This window comes from Ovis canadensis, chromosome 13 (assembly GCF_042477335.2).
Source record: "Ovis canadensis isolate MfBH-ARS-UI-01 breed Bighorn chromosome 13, ARS-UI_OviCan_v2, whole genome shotgun sequence".
Lineage (NCBI taxonomy): Eukaryota > Metazoa > Chordata > Mammalia > Artiodactyla > Bovidae > Ovis > Ovis canadensis.
This window is the reverse complement of record NC_091257.1, coordinates 91,550,001-91,567,024: the sequence shown is the minus strand read 5'-3', so window position 1 is coordinate 91,567,024 and position 17,024 is coordinate 91,550,001. Positions and strand designations below refer to the sequence as shown.

The 17,024-nt window shown below is 49.1% G+C and overlaps 1 protein-coding gene across 11 annotated transcripts in view; it reads left to right on the top strand.

The window, feature by feature from the left end:
* Positions 1–17,024, top strand: part of SULF2 (sulfatase 2) — a 124,958-nt gene that overhangs the window by 68,322 nt on the left and 39,612 nt on the right. For all 11 annotated transcript variants that reach the window (XM_069548762.1, XM_069548759.1, XM_069548765.1 and 8 more), the window contains exon 4: positions 14,950–15,101. In XM_069548762.1, the coding sequence (XP_069404863.1) occupies positions 14,950–15,101 (152 nt within the window). The remainder of the gene's footprint in view (positions 1–14,949; positions 15,102–17,024) is intronic.

Below are 17,024 nucleotides of genomic sequence, written 5' to 3'. Positions count from 1 at the left end.
AGCAGTTGGGTTCATGAAGAAGGAGCACACGGGCACTGGGCAACACAACAGATGCTGTGACATCTCATCGGCAGGGCCTGAGTCTCCATCCACAGCACACCTCTCCTCCTCTTACTCGGTCCGTCGCATTCATTCACGGAGCACCAGAAGCTCGTTTGCACGTATGTGCCCTGTTGTAAACGGTGTACATTCTCTCCCAGGGGAGAGGAAGAAAGGGAGCTGATGAACGCCAAGGGCAGAGGAAAGGTTGCTGCAAAGAGTTGCGCACGGTGTGTCCCCTTTTTGCATAAACTGAGTGCATGCTCGGTTGCGTCTGACTCTCGGCAGCCCCAGGGACTGTAGCCCACCGGGCTCCTCTGTCCATGGGATTTTTCAGGCAAAAATACTGGAGTGGGTTGCCATTTCCTCCTCCAGGGACTCTCCCTGACCCAGGGATCGAACAAGAGTCTCCCACACTGGCAGGCAGATTCTTTACTAGTGATTGGAAAATAATTGGGCTGAACCTCCTTGAAGGATCCCCTGCAAACCAGCTCCCCACCCTATCAGGTGGGAGGCGCCCCCATCTTCAGTGACTGGGGTCACGGCCCTGCCAAGATGCAGGACGAGGTAGTAGCCAAAAGCCGGGCTGGAGACGACCACCTAGGTTTCAGTCTCAGCTCTGCCACCTGGGGCGGCCATAGGGGACTTCATCGCTCTGTGCCTCAGTTTCTCCAGCTGGTTTGCCAACAGTTTCTGTCCCCCAACTGTAAAATGGGGACAGAAATATTACCTGCCTTGTTGGGTTGTTGCAGAACGCCATCACTGTCCAACTCAATGGTTTTCAAAGTGTGCCCCAGGAACCCTGGGCGCCAAACCATTTTCATGATAATACCAAGACATCATTTGCCTTTTAACATGCATTTTCTTCATGTGTACAGTGAATGCGATGGGTACACAGCAGACCCGCCACCGTCTAAAAAGTATGAAAAGACTCCCCCTCCTTTCTGTGCGAGGTTGGGTTTTTCACGGAACAAAACCAAAACAACAAATTACAATACATCAACTGCAGAAGTAGCTGTGGGAACCCACGTGTCTTCTGTTAAACCGACCCTCAAAGAACCCTTAAAGGGCTTCCCTGATAGCTCAGATGGTAAAGAATCCACCTGCAATGTGGGAGACCTGGATTTGATCCCTGGCTTGGGAAGATCCGCTGGAGAAGGGAAAGGCTACCCACTCCAGTATTCTGGCCTGGAGAATTCCATGGACAGTATAGTACACAGGATCGCAAAAAGTCGGACATGACTGAGCGACTTTCACTTTCAAAGAGATTTGCAAAACTTTAAAAACAGTCCAGCTCTTCTTGCTAATGTTATTTTGTTGGGGGAAAATATGTTTATTTGTAATTTTGAAATATATATACCAACAAGCAGAGAAGGCAATGGCACCCCACTCCAGTACTCTTGCCTGGAAAATCCCATGGGCAGAGGAGCCTGGTAGCCTGGAGTCCATGGGGTTGCGAAGAGTCGGACACAACTGAGCGACTTCCCTTTCACTTTTCACTTTCATGCATTAGAGAAGGAAATGGCAACCCACTCCAGTGTTCTTGCCTGGAGAATGCCAGGGAAGAGGGAGCCTGGTGGGCTGCCATCTATGGGGTCGCACAGAGTCGGACATGACTGAAGTGACTTAGCAGCAGCAGCAGCATACCAACAAGTAGGTTTATTATTACTATTTTTACATGAATGTGTGTGTTTTTAACTTCTCAGTGTTAATTTCTAGTATGAGTATGATAACTATCACCCAGTATAACCAATGTGAACAAATTCTCATCCTCAGTAGCTCTTAAGACTCTGAAGGGACACTGGTGTGACTACTGTTGACAAACACAGGCCTGGGGACCTTCTTCAGTTTTGCAAAGCACCCCACAGGGAAGCCCTGCTCCATGCAGATGAAAGAGATCCCAGGTCAACCCATCAGATGCCACAAATCAAAAAGAAAGACAATGGTCTAACGACTCCATCTGCTGTTCTGCTCAAAGACAGTGCAACCTGGGCACCGAGCAACAGGAATCCACTAGCCTCTCAGCTGGACAAGATTCCCGGAGGCCTCCCCTCCCCCAGGCATTCATTGGTTCCATCAATTCATCATTCACTCCACGAATGTTCACTGATGCCTTCGTGCTTGGCAGACTCAGTTCTCAATGTAGAGACATGGTGAGAACAAGGCAGGCAGAAACCCCTGCCCTCATGGAACAGGTGTTCTAGTTGGGTGAGCAGGTAGGAAAAGCCAGAGGACAAATTTGTCAGGTGGAGCTAAGTACCATGGAGAGACAGAGTCAGGAGAAGGGGGAGAGCCGGAGTAGGGAGAGGCCATCTTAGTAGGATGTTTGGACACCTACCAGAAGGTAACCCGGGAGCAGTTCGCCTTGGAAAGGGGAGGAATTGGTCCATGCAGGCATCTGAAAACGATGCTTCCTTCAAAGGGGACAGCAGGGGCAAAGTCCCTGAGGCAGAAATGAGCTTCCAGGGGCTGGGAGGACAGGAGGAGGCCTCCACAGTGGGAGCAGGATGGGCCAAGGCCAAGGGGAGAGGCGGGGTCAGGGAGGGGGCAGGAGGCATATCACGTGGGACCTTGTGGGCCACGACAAGGACTCTGAGTCTTAGTTCAGGGGTGACGCGGAGCTGTTGAAGGGTTTGGAGCAGAACCGGGGCCCGGCCTGTGATTTAACAGAACCCTTCTGGCGACAGCGGCGGTTGGATGGGAAGGTTGGAGCTTGGAGGTTAGATGGGAGAGGCATTGGGACCGGGGAGGAGGCCCCAGCAAGGTCCAGGCAAGAGAAGGTGGTGGCTGGGACCACGCTGGTCCCAGAGAGATGTGGGAGGCGCTCAGTGCTGAGTGTGTTTGGAATATGGAGCCTCTGTGATGCATCATCAGTGTGTGTATCAGTGAAGGGGAGAGGGCAGCTGGAGACCCCGGGGGTGTGGCCGCAGCGGCTGGCATTTACCGGAAGGTGGGATGAGAGGCGATTTTAGGGGAACCAACCAAAGCTCCTGTTTGAGATGCCTTTTGGCACCAAATGAACTGACCCGGAAGGAAAAAATTTTTAAGTTTTGTTAACCGTCCAAAGGATACATAAAAATGGCCAAACGTTATCATCTCATTGAGAGACGGATAAACACATGAAGTACACTGGACCCAGATAAGTTTGTTTTGTTCACCGTTTCACCCTCAGACACAGAACAGTATAAAGGAGATCTTCAATAACTACTTATCTAATTTTTTTTTAATGGCAAAAACATATGAAAGAGACACAGGCCAATTGGAATTTGGAAGAAGTCATGAAGGGTGAAGAACCATTTGCGTTTTCCCAAACTCCTCGTGTGTGAAACGGGGTGGTTTGTCCTGGGAAAGATGGACTTTTCCAGGCTTCTAATTCATTTTTCACTGACCTTTCTGAATCGCTCTGGCAAACGTTGTTTGTTGTCATTGGCTCAGCTCTGCTCTCCCGCCCTTCTCTGCTATCATGTCATGCTCAGACAGTCTCTTTGTGCAGCATAAACATCCTTCCCTGAGCTCATTACTGGAGTCTCCAAGGAACCTTGTCATTTTCCAAGATGCTGTAGAATCTGCTTCCTAACAACTATTTTTGTTTCTCCAGGGACCTGAGTTCTCATCCTCCCACCCCCATAAAGGAAAGTGAGCTATATTTTGGGAACTCACAGTTCCTTTTTTTGGAGTGTGCCCCCTCTGCCAGACATGAATTCATTGCTGCTGCTGCCCCCATTTTATACAAGAGGTCACTGAGGCTCAGAGAGGAACACTCACTTGCCCGAGGAGGCAGGGCTCAAACTCTGGCCCTTAGGATTCTGGAGAAAATAAAAAAAAAAAACAAACAACCTCTTCAAAGCCACACTGCACCCCAGTCTCCGCCACCAAGAGACCCACACAACCTCTGAAACTGTAGCCAGCACAGAGTTCCTCCGTCTCAGCACCACTGATGCTTTGGAGGCAGATCGCTGTTTGTGGTGGGGCGGTCCTATGCACCGGTGGGTATTTAGCAGCATCCCTGGCCTCCACCCGCTAGATATCAGCTGTGTGTGTCTCCCTTAGTGGTGACAAACAGAAATGACTGCAGACATTGCCAGTGTCCTCCCTGGAGGAGGGCAGATCACCCCAGCTGGTCTGATATGCATTCCCCATGCTCTGTACATGGGCTAACATCACCAGCCCCTCCGTGTAGCCTTTTTCCACCATGCAGCATTCTCTCCTAGCCAATGCTGTGATAGAAATCCCTTCTAATAAAACCTGTCAGTTCAGTTCAGTCGCTCAGTCGTGTCCGACTCTTTGCAAACCCATGAATCGCAGCACACCAGGCCTCCCTGTCCATCACCAACTCCCGGAGTTCACTCAGACTCACGTCCATTGAGTCAGTGATGCCATCCAGCCATCTCATCCTCTGTCGTCCCCTTCTCCTCCTGCCCCCAATCCCTCCCAGCATCAGAGTCTTTTCTAATGAGTCAACTCTTCGCATGAGGTGGCCAACGTACTGGAGTTTCAGCTTTAGCATCATTCCTTCCAAAGAAATCCCTTCAGAATGGACTGGTTGGATCTCCTTGCAGTCCAAGGGACTCTCAAGAGTCTTCTCCAACACCACGGTTCAAAAGCATCAATTCTTCGGTGCTCAGCCTTCTTCACAGTCCAACTCTCACATCCATTCATGACCACTGGAAAAACCGTAGCCTTGACTAGACGGACCTTAGTCAGCAAAGTAATGTAAAATCTGTAGCTGCTGCTTTTCCAGCCCTCCCAGGAAGGATGTGAGGTTTAAGACACTGGATGGGGCAGCCTTACCCTGCCTGACCCGTGGGCCCTTCCCAAGTCCACTGACCCAGGCACCCTGTCAGAAGCTGTCACCGTGTGCCCATGCTTAGCCAGGTACCGGGCTGGGGCTGCAGCACCCAGAAACGGCCCCTGCCTTGTGGACCCAGCGTGCCTGGGGAGATGATGATAAACAGGGCAACAAACACACCTCCAGGATAATCTCAGCACCGAGTGCCATGGAGAAGATAGAGAGTATGGCGAGAGGGATGGGTGACCTTGCACAGCGATCAGAGACACCTTCTCCGGGTGAGGTGACATCTGATCTGAGATGTCACAGTGAGAAGGAGCCAGTCCGTGTGAGAAGGAAGGAGGCTAGGATCTGAGGCAGAAAAGAGCAGGTGCAAGTGTCCTGAGATGCAGTAAGTTCAAAGCGTTTTAAGGAACGAAAGGTCGGGAGTGTTCAGAACACAGTGGACAGTGGGGCGAGTGATGGGAGATGCAGAAGGTTGTAGGATGGGTCGGGGAGTCACTAGAGCAAAACGACTAGGATCTTGGGTTCAGAAGGGTCCTCTGGACACTTGGGGGTGTCTGGGTTAGAGGCACCGAGTCCAGGTGGAGGCTGCTTCCTCTGTGTGCAAAGAAATGAGGATGGAGGAGCAAGATGCGTTTCTCCTTTTGGACTAAATCACCCTGAAGGCCTTGCCTCTTTCATCTGGATTCCCAAGCACTGCATCTGAGGATTCAGATTGCAGCTCTTGAGCCACTATCTCATGGAGGGTGTTACAGAAATCCAACCCTTTTTTCTACCTTTGAGTCTCCTAGCTCAAGATTCAAAATCCCAGGGCAGAGTCAGATTGACCAACCTCAGCCATACTCCTGCCCTTTGAGTGGGAAGAAACATTTTGATGGACCCTTGGGATCTTTGTATTTAAGAGGAATCTGTGGCTGTGGCTTTTTAGGGGTCACCTAAAAGAAAAAAAGAGTGTGTGTGTGTGTATTCGTGCAAATGTATAGATATCGGTCCATTGGCTCCAAATTACGAGGGAAACTACCCAATCAAAATGAGTAAATATTTAATGAGATGTTTATATTCGAATGTAAATAATGAAGTGTAGCATGATCAACCAGTCCACTCCGGAATATTTTGATTCTTAGTTATTTATCGATTATCTCTAATGTAGGATGTGGGTGGAGATGGTGTGGGCTGAATGTGTGTTCAGAGGCTCCAATGCCCTTGAAATAGCCTCGTCGACAGTTCCACCCTGATGGCCCGCCGTGGGGGAGGCGAGGGCCCTGAAGGCGGGTCAATCTCTCTTGCTGCCACTTGCCAGGTACTTAGGACATTCCAGGGACTATTTTCTGTTCCATGCACATGTTGGTTTTCCCCAACTCCACATGACCGCAGGCAGTGGCTTAACTGTTATCCTTGTCCACTGAGGCACAGTGGGGTGAAGTCACTTGCTGGAGGTGAGTGTTAGGAAGTAGCAGACGAGACAGTCTGGCTGCAGAGATGCCCCTGGGCTGCTTGTCTATATCACCCCCATGTCACCCCCAATGAAGGGGAATGGCCACCTGGAGGCGCAGAACAGTGGTGCCCCCACTTTGGCTCAGTCTGACCCACTCTCCAGCGCAGAGAATTACCCCGGATGCCTATTTCACTCCAGCTGCATCTCCCCCGAATCCAAAGTGATGCCTCCGTCTACACTCCTGCGCCAGACTCACCGCCAGCTCACTTCAGTCTCCGGTCGCCGCGAGACACAGCTTTTACAGACCACAAATGCGATCATTACGAGGCAATTTCAGTTAGATTTGGGGCTGGGAGAGATAACAGAAGGGCCTGGTTCTCCCATCAGACTCTGAATGGTTCCCCAGCAGCACTTAACTCAGACACATGCAGAAAGCAGCAGCCAGCAGGGGAAGCGGGCCCTCAGCTTTGCAACCAGAGCTGCCTGCCCGGGCCTGCAGGACAGGAGAGAGCGCTGGGGAAGGACATGGGGAGTAAGAATCCCCTCTAAGCGGGGAGGAGGAGGGTCTGGCTTCTGACCTCTGTCTCTGCAGGGCCTCCCTTAGACACGGTATTAACAGAGCAAGAGGGGATGGGTGCATTGGCGCTAATCCAACTGTAACATTTAGTGGGCACTTGTTTCTAGGCACTGTACACATATGAGTTCTCACCACCACCCACCATGTAGATACTTGTTGTTGTCCCTGTTTTATAAATGGAAAGTCAGAGGGATGGAGAGAAACGACTTGCTCAAGATCACGCAGCTTTCAATGTTGCAAAGTACCTCTGAGTCCCTTTAACATCCCTTCCTCTGAGACATCCTCGTCCTTGTCGTTTACATCCAGGTTACGTTTGCCTTCATCTGGCCGCCTATCCGGAGTTCCCCACACCGTGAGTGTCCACATCCCCACAGTCTGATCCACTTCTTCTGTGATTCCATTGACATTCAACTCAGGGTTTCAATTTCAGCGTTTTAACCCTTTGTTTAGTGGCTGCACGCTGGCCTCTGGTGGCCAGCTTTCTCCTTTTGATAATCCACTTTTGTAAAATGTCTTACAGCTGTGTCTCTGGGAGACACGGAGGCAACACGACCACATGCATCGCTATCTGTGCATGAACTCAGGGGTGGGCAGCGGGCAGTCACTGACAGACTTTGCAGGAAGTGATGTGACCGATCATGATGAGCATCTGTTATTTACACAGCGGTTTTCGGACAGAGGAGCTCGTGGTGAGGTTTGAAGTTCGTACTTCACGTAGTTACGGTTACTAGGCTGCTGTAACTGCGTTTGAACCACGCTGTGGGGCACTGTGTTTCTTGTTTTGCTGTTGGAGTATAGTTGCTTTACAGTGGTGTGTTTCTGCTGGACAACAAAGTGAGTCAGCTGTATGTGCACATATATGCCCGCCCTCTGGAGCCTCCGTCCCACCCCTCTAGGTCATCACAGAGCACCAGGCTGAGCTCCCTGGGCTGTCCAGCAGCTTCCCGCTAGTTATCTAGTTTACACATGGTGGTGTATATATGTCGATCCTAATCTCCCAGCTCATCCCACCTTCCCGTTGGCGGACCCTTGTGTCCACGTGTTCACTCCCTATGTCTGCCTCTCTCTTGCTGCCCTGGAAATAGGTTCTTCAGTACCGTTTTTCTAGATTCCACACAGATGCATTCATATATGGTATTGTTTCTCTCTTTCTGACTTACGACTGTATGACGTTAAGTCTAGGCCTAGGTCTAGTCTAGGTCTATCGACATCTCTACAGATGACACAGTGTTGTTCCTTTTCATGGCTTAGTAATGTTCCGTTGCATGTACGTACCGCATTTGTGCATATCAGGACCACGCATGCACACGGACAGCCTGTGACTGGCTGCTCCTGTCCGGTTGTCATGCCAGCCTCTTTGCTGTGTTCCTTCACACTTTGGGGCCTCCACCATCCTGGCCCAGTTCAGAGCCTGCTTCTGCTGAACTGGCATTCTTCTTCCAAGTCACTGCAGCCCTGTTTAAATCCCAGAGGGTCCTTCACCCCACACAGGGAATTTTGCTTTACACCAAGTGTTAGAAAACTTTTCCCGCAGGGCCAGATAGTAAATATTTAGGACTTGCAGCCACATGGTCTCCATTCAGCAATCCCACTCTGCCATTGTAGTGTGCCAGCAGCCATAATAATACTAAACAAATGGGCGCGGCTGTGTTCCAACGAAACTATTTACAAGAACAGGTGGCAGGCCTGATGCGGTTTGCCAAAACCCTGCTCTGTACTAAGCATCTCATTGTCTTTTCCTTGGGCCTTTTAACTGCTGGGGAAAGACCTCAACCGGAAAGGAATTAAGCAAACAACAACAAAAATGGAGTGGTAGGACTTATTAGTTGACCTTACTTGGGATTTCTCAACCTTGGCACTGCTGATGTGTTGGGCCAGATAATTCTTTTTCCTGGAGAGCTGTCCTGTGAATTACAGGATATTTACCAGCATCCTTGACCCCTACCCACTTGATGCTGTTTGTGACAACTAATAAGGTACCCACTGTCCAGTGTCCCCTAATGTTGGGAAACACGACATAACTGAAAACGCTAGCATTAAAGGTGACTTCAGGTAAGAGTGGACTCAGGGACTCGAACAAGGATATTCCTCTCTCCACCTCTCTCTCTCTCCATCTCTCACCTCTGATGCTTTCTTCCATGTTGCTTCACCTTCAAACAGACTCCCCCCTTCTTAGTAGCAAGAAGGCTGCTGGCAGTTTCAAGCTTATATCCCACCAGCTTCAAGCTCCATGAAAGAAAAACTTAGCTCCTTCCCACTAGCACCCTAAAATCCCAGGTCTGACTCTCATTGGCCGAACTTGGGTCACATGCGCATCCCTGAACCAATGGCAATAGCCAGGGGAATGTAGCGCTCTGATTGGTCAGACTGAGATTATGCACGCAGCCGCTGTGTATTTACATAAGGAAGTGGTGCGACCCAAAGAATCACAGCGCAAAACTGAAGTCTCTGTTGCCAGGTGTAAATTTGTACCCAGGAGCCAGCAAGTGCGCTGTCCTTTCTATTGATGCCAGCCCTACGTCCTAGGGGCAGCCCTCAGCCGGCACATGGTCAGTGATCTTTCCTGGCCTGGCGTTTAATCCTCATAATCTGTTTGCCAAGTTGTTCCACCCCTTCACCAGCTCCCAGTTTGGTCTTCCTTTTACACCATCCTAGCAGTGAAGGCTCAGCGACTTCAGACTCCAACCGTGACTCGGTCTGCATTTTTAATCTTGATGTTAATTCTAGCTCATTCTCCAGCCCATATCTCCCAGCCTCAGAGCCCCAGGGCCCACACTAATTCGCTTCTCCCACCTCAACTGGTGCTGGAATAGCCATTTAAAACACTGCCTTGGGGAAATCTAATCAAATGAGAACAAAATCTAATTTGGCACTAAAAGCCTTTGACTGAAGCCCTGTTTTCTAGGGCCTTGTGGAGGCTGAATAATAAAGTCTGGAGTTTTTAAAGGTTGGAGGTTAGAGAGATGTGAAAGAGGAGATTCTAACAGAGGAAATAGCCCTGGATGTGTTGACACCTGTAGCATTGGACCATAATAGGCAGGGGTGGGCTTCCAAAGTCATCCCTCCTCCCACCACCCAAGAAATATTTATCCCACCAGCTGAGCCAAGAATTTAGGCTCTTTAGCATTCCAAGTTGCACATTCCTCAGAAAGACCTTGGCCCAGGTCTTCAGGGACAAACCAGTAGGAACATAAGCCGGGGACTGGGGAGATCTGGGAGGCACCCTAGGTCCCCCAGCGGGGAGTCACTGAACCTCCTTTTCTGGACTTTCATTCACTCTTCTGCAAACCAAGAGAGTGAAGTTCAGTGCTTCTTAAATGACTTGTCCTGGGTTCCTTTCAAAATATGTCAAAAGCTGTGGACTTTTTCCGGAAAAATGCACACAAAGTGCAAGATCTGGCGTCTGATATCTCGGAGGATGCGTGCTCCCGAGCTTGTTCCTGCCTTAGGACCTTTGCACTTGCTGTGCTCTTGGCCTGGAGCATTTTCCTTGTATTCCTGTCTTCTCTCTCATTCTCATCGTTCCTCCAAGAGCCCTCCCCTGAGTACCCTGCCCAGGGACACCTCCCATGGTCCGTCTCTGGCCATTCTGTTGCGTCATCGTCCCTTATTTTCCTCATCACTGTTGTCACCAACATCACTCTCTGCACTTGTCACAGTCACCCCACAGACGCACAGAATGTGAGCTCCGCGAGGCCAGGGGGCCTGTGGCTCTTCTTTGCTGCCATGTTTCCAGTGGTGCGGACAGCTCCAGCTCCTTAGGTGTTTAATAAATAGTTGTTAAATGAATATATTGATTTTTACATGCCAGGACACTGATTCTATCATTCACTTAATATTTTCTCTCAATTGTTTTACTCTTTTTACTTCACTTTGTTTCAAAAGAAAACATTTACATCACCACCAATATTGTTTGTCATGACAAAGTGTTGGTCTTATTAAAGTCCCCTTCTTCCTTGTTGAAATTTTGAACCAAATGAGGAATAAAATTAAGGAGTCAGCAGATGGATGTTAAAATAGCACTTGGAGGAATCTGATAAAGGCCAGGTTTGAGGACCTGGCTTCCCTCTGAGGGCAGCTGGGCTTCCTGATGCTAAACTCCAGAGTCAGACAGACTTCTCACTGAGCCAAGCCCCCTGAGCTAGCATTGCCTGAAGGTAACTCACTCCTTACAGAAGGCAAAGGAAGGATTGGGTTTTGCATATCCAGTTTGTCCCTTCAAACCCACCAGACATATGTGCTTAGGGTCAGCAGACTGCAGTCCATGAGCCAGATCCGGTCCTCTTTCTGCCTTTGTAAATAAAGTTTTATTGAAACAGAGCCACACTCAATTGTCTATGACTGTTTCATGCAATAGCAGGGTTGAATAGCTGCAATAGGGACTATCTGGCCCTGGAAGCCTAAAATATTTACTCTCTGGACTTTTACAGGAAGGTTTGCTGCCCCTAGGGGCAGTCTTCCTGGAGGAGGAGGAACAGGAAAGCATGGAGAGAGGCCGGCCATGTTAGCAGAGTAGAGCTCCCCAATTATGGAAATAAAATCAGAAGTGGGGAGTAAGGTCATTGAGACTCTGCAGATCTTGTTTCCTGGGCTGTACCTGGTCTCCAGGTACTTTCTCAGCTCTCACAGATTGGTTCTTTTACTGGAGGGAAGGAGAGGCTGAGAGTTGGGTGGAGTTATTTTAAATCAGGGTTTTCTTCCAACTCCAAGCTATTGACACTGGGCGCCAGGTGATTCTCTGTGGGAGGGGCCGTCCTGAGCTCTGTCAAATGCTTAGCAGCCTCCCTGGCCTCCAGCCACTGGAAGCCACCTGCGCCCGCCTCCCCAGGTTGTGATAAGCTTGAGATGCCTGCAGGCCCTGCCGTGTCTAAGGGGCAAAGCTGCCCCAGCTCGGTCACTGCTTTACAGGGCGGAGGCAGTGAGCCTCTAGAAGGGGACGTTCTGGAGAAAGAGGCTCCAGCCTTCAGCTCACCTGATAACTTTCCAGCTGCCTCTTACCTCCAGCTGGCAGTTCAGTCTTTGATGCCCCAACACCCAGCCGGGACGTGCAGTCACTGTTAAATTGGGCACCCATCACCTGCTTACCTTTCCCTCTGTAAAGACTGGGTGTTACTCAGGACTCAGAGCTGGGGCAGCCAGTTTTCCAGCCCCCAGCAGCCCGGGGCTTCTTTCCGGTCATTTCTGCACCGTCTTCCCGTGTGAAGGGAGGCTCCACCTTACCTTCCGGATCACTGGGGGTCCTCACTTCGTGTTTCCACCGCCTCCTCATGCCAGCATCTTTCTAGGAGGCAGTTCATCACTCCTTCCTCAGGAGCACTCCCTTCCTGGTTCTATGTGCAGGGGTGGGGATCTAATGGAAACACTTCCCTTTGCCTTGTGCCTGGGGGGATGTGGGGATCTGGTGTTTGTGGATGAGCAGGAATCTTCCTACCTCTGGGCAGTGCCAGCCACCTGCCAGGCCTCCAGGGAAACCCCAGAGAGGGCTCTGCTGCATGGCATCTTCTCCTGGCCCAGCCCCTCTCCTCTGAGCCAACAGGACTCAAGCGGGCCTCCATGCTCTCTGGAAGTTCTAAGTGGATGGCCACATCTTACCTCTGCTGGCATCGTAGCCCAGCCCCTGCCCACTTCTCCCTCCTGTTGTTCAGTCACTAAGTCGTGTCAGTCTCTGTGACCCCACGGACTGCAGCACACCAGGTCTCCCTGTCCTTCACCATCTCCTGGAGCTTGCTCAAACTCATGTCCATTGAGTCAGTGATGCCATCCAACCATCTCATCCTCTGCTGCCCCCCTTCTTCTCCTGCCCTGTCTTTCCCAGCATCAGGGTCTTTTCCAGTGGTTGGTTCTTCACATCAAGTGGCCAAAGTATTGAAGCTTCAGCATCAGTCCTTCCCATGAATATTCAGGGTTGATTTCCTTTAGGATTGACTGGTTGGATCTCCTTACTGTCCAAGGGACTCTCAAGAGTCTCCTCTAGCACCACAGGTCAAAAGCATCAGTTCTTCAGCGCTCATCTCCGTCTGTCTCTTCTCATCTTAGGCTCTGAACTGACACCCACTGGACACTCACTGGTTTGCCAGGAACAGCACTCAGCACCCAGCTTGCAGGATCTCTATATATCCCTTCCACGACCCGAGCTCTCGGCAGTGGTTCTGAGTGTCTCGGAGCCCCGGTGTTCTCATCCGGAAGAGAGGGCTGGCCTGGCACCTCTGCTTCTGGAAAAACTCTCACAGATTTGTCCATTGCTAAAAAAAAAAAAAAGTGGCCTTATAGGTCATAATTATTTAAAATTGTCCTAGCTTATTGAGGAAGATACAAAGAACCAAAAATATCTCGAAAACCTTGTGTCACCTCACTGCCCACAGAGAGTTTGGGGTATGTCCCAGTCTGGATGAATTAGGGTAAATTTTTTTTGAGTGAGCCCTGCTGGTGGTGGGGAGCAGGCATGCCGAGACATGCCATGCTGTAAACACCCAGCCCCGTGGAGTTTCACCAGCTGAACCACCCGTGTCCCAGCAACAGAACAAGACCATCATTACCCAAGAAGTCCCTTTCCATCCACCTTTCCCCCACATCCAGCAATGACCACTGCTTTTCTTCCCAGAGCCATAGACTCCTTTTGCCTGGCTTTGAACTTGATGTAAAGGGGATCATGCAGTGATACGATTATATCTGGTTTATTTCTCTTAACACTGGTTGTTGTAACTCATCCCTGTTAGTAAGCGTGGCACTAGTGTTTTCCTCGTTTCTATACATACTCGGGTATATAAACATACATTGTGTTTCTCTAGTCTTCTTTTTAAATTGTAGTTATTTGTTTGTTTGTTGTTCATGGCAGCACAGGGTCCTCGTTGCTACGGGCTTTCTCTCGTTGCGGTGAGTGGGGGCTACTCTCGCATCGCGCACAGGCTTCTCATTGCGTGGCTTCTCCTGCTGAGAAGCACAGGCTGTCAAGCACAAGGGATTGGTTGCCCCACGGCATGTGGGGTCTTCCCGGACTGGGGATCGAGCGCGTGTCCCCTGCACTAGCAGGTGGATTCTTAACCAGCACCAGGGTGGTCCTGTTTCCCCACTCATGCACAGATGGATGTCTGTTTTCTTTCTAGTTATTTGCTATCATGAATAGTGCTGCTGTGAGCCTGGAACTTTGGGTGAACATATGAATGCGTTTCTGCTGAATGAACACCCAGGATTCAAATGGCTGGGGCAGAAGCTATGACTATGATCAAGTTTAACAGATACTAGCAAACAGTTTTCTTTCTGTGCCGGGATCGCTCTGCACATCCGCCGGCAGTGTGTGAGAACTCCAGATGCTCCACGCCCCCACCAACAACTGGCCTTGGTCCATTTTTTTTTTTTTATTGTTAGCCCTTCTAGTCACTGAGTCGTAGATAAAATCCAAGGGGATCCGTAAACCTGAGTGGTAAAAATCTAGACTCTTGTTTTCACTGACCTATAACTGACACTCGACATTTGCTTCAATTAGGAATGTAGGCCTCTAACTGTGGCATGTCGGCAGAATCTATAACTTGTCATCTGTAGAAATCACCGATATTTCAGTATTCCATTGCAGTTGCTGTAGATATTGCAAAGTAAAATATTCTCCCTCAGGACTTCCCTGGTAGTGCAGTGGCTGAGACTCCACACGGTTCAATCCCTGGTCTGGGAACTAGATCTCACATGCTGCAACTAAAGATTCCACGTGCTACAGCTAAGACCCAGTGCAGCCGAATAAAGAGATATTTTTACAAAACTGTTTTCACTCATCACTACTTTGAAATGATCACTTTTTACAAGGCCTTGCATTTAGCATCTTCATTTTTTTTTTAAGGACCCATTACTCTATGGCAAACTCTAATACTTTGATAACTGATTTTCCAAAACAATTGATTTTCTCTGCAATCCTGTGTATTTTACTTTCTGCATGCGAGAACATTGGAGAACGGGGTCACGGACTGCACTTGCTGGCGAGGGGCTCCGTGGTTCAGGGGGCAGTGCTGTCTCCATGTCCTGGCCTGGCATGGTTTGGAAATTTCTATTGAGTGGTGGCAGGAGAAGGCTTTTGCTCTCTGCAACCTCACGTGGCTTCCTGGTGCCTCTCCCCTCCAGCTTTCTTCGGGAAGTACCTTAATGAATACAACGGCTCCTACGTGCCGCCAGGCTGGAAGGAATGGGTCGGCCTCCTCAAAAACTCCCGCTTTTATAACTACACGCTGTGTCGGAATGGAGTGAAGGAGAAACACGGCTTTGACTACTCCAAGGTGAGTCCCCCTTCCTGGCTGGGGCGGCAGTGGGGCTCAGCCCTGGGGATCGGGACACGGGGGCCCAACTGCCTGGGCTCAGATCGTGATGCTTAAACGTGAGACTTCGACAGCTTGCTGACACCCTCTGCTTCAGTTCCTTCATTTCTCAAATAATAGTCTCTGTTCCTAAGAGTACTGTTTTATTTTTCTTTTTTTTAAAATAAAAGTATAGTTGATTTAAGACTTCCCAGATGGCTCCTGCCAAGCAGGAGACGCAGGTTCGATCCCTGGGTCGGGAAGATCCCCTGGAGAAGGAAATGGCAACCCACTCCGGTATTCTTGTCTGGGAAATCCCATGGACAGAGGAGCCTGGTGGGCTAAGTCCAGGGGGTTGCACAGAGTTGGACACAACTTAGCGACTGAACAACAAGAGGGGTAGTTGATTTACAATATTGCAATTAGTTTCAATGATACAGCAAAGTGATGCAGTTACGTTTTCCAGATTATTTTTCATTATATGTCATTTCAAAGTATTGACTATAATTCCCTGTGGCATACAGTAAATTTCTGTTGCTTACCTATTTTATGTGGCGTGTTTATTAATCCCATACTCCTAATTTATCCTTTCCCCCCAATCCTTTCCCCTCTGATAACTATAGTTTGTTTTCTATGTCTGTGGGTCTTTTTCTGTCTTCTAATATAGATTCATTTGTATTACTTTTTAGATTCCACATAAAATAGTATCATATAATACGAATATTTGTCTTCCTCTGACTTACTTCACTAAGTAAGTAAGGTCCATCTGTGTGGTTGCAAATGGCAATATTAGAGGGTTGGGTTTTTTCAACTGAAATATATTTGACATATAACGCTGTGTGAATTTAACATGTACAACATGTTGGTTCAGTGCACTCATGTAATGCAGTGTGCGCGGTCATGTCAGCTAAAGCTTTATCATGTTGCAGAAGTATCTTTTCCTTTTGGGGGGGGAAATAATTAAGACCTAGTCTCTTGGCAAGTCTAGTGTCTACAATACAATTGTTGCTATAGTATAGTTGTTGTTCGTGTCCGACTGTTTGTGGCCCATGGACTACAGCACACCAGGCTCCTCTGTCCTCCACTGTCTCCCAGGTTTTGCTCAAATTCATTATAATCCAGTACTGTTGCCCATCATCACTGTGCTATGCATGAGATCTCCAGAACCTCCTCATTCACTAGCTGTAAGTGTGCCCCCTTAAACAGCGTCTCCCCAGTTCTCCCATCCCTCAGCCCCTGGGAGAACCCATTCGACTTTCTGTTTTTATGAGTTCACCTCTTTCGGACTCCATGTATATTTTGTAATATCGCACAATATTTGTCTTGCTCTGATTGACTTCAGTCACTTAGCATAATTTCCATGTTGTTGCAGATAGCCAGGATTTCCGTCTTTCTCGTGATGGAATAATATTCCTCTGTGTGTGTGTGTGTGTGTGTGTGTGTGTGTGTGTACACACCACATCGTCTCTATCCACTCATCATTGAGGACACTCGGGTTGTTTGCATACCCAGGCTGCTGGGACTAACGCTGCAATACACAGGAGAGCGCAGATATCCCTTCAAGATCCAGTTTTCACTTCCTTTGGATAAACACCCCGAAGTGGAATCCCCAGATCATAGAGCAGTTCTATTTTTAACTTTTTGAGGAACCTCCTTGCTGTCTTCTATAGTAGCTGCATCAATTTACATTCCACCAGCAGTCCACAGAGCTTCCCTTTCCTCCACATCCCCACCGACACTTGTCATGTCTTGTCTTTCTGATGCTCACCATTCTAACAGGCACCAGGTGATATGAGAGCCTTATTTTACAACATTTTGCCAAGGCAGAAATTTGTTACAGAAAGAGTACATAGAGAACATACAGTTTAATGACTTTTCACGAACTGAATGGATGCACGTAACCAG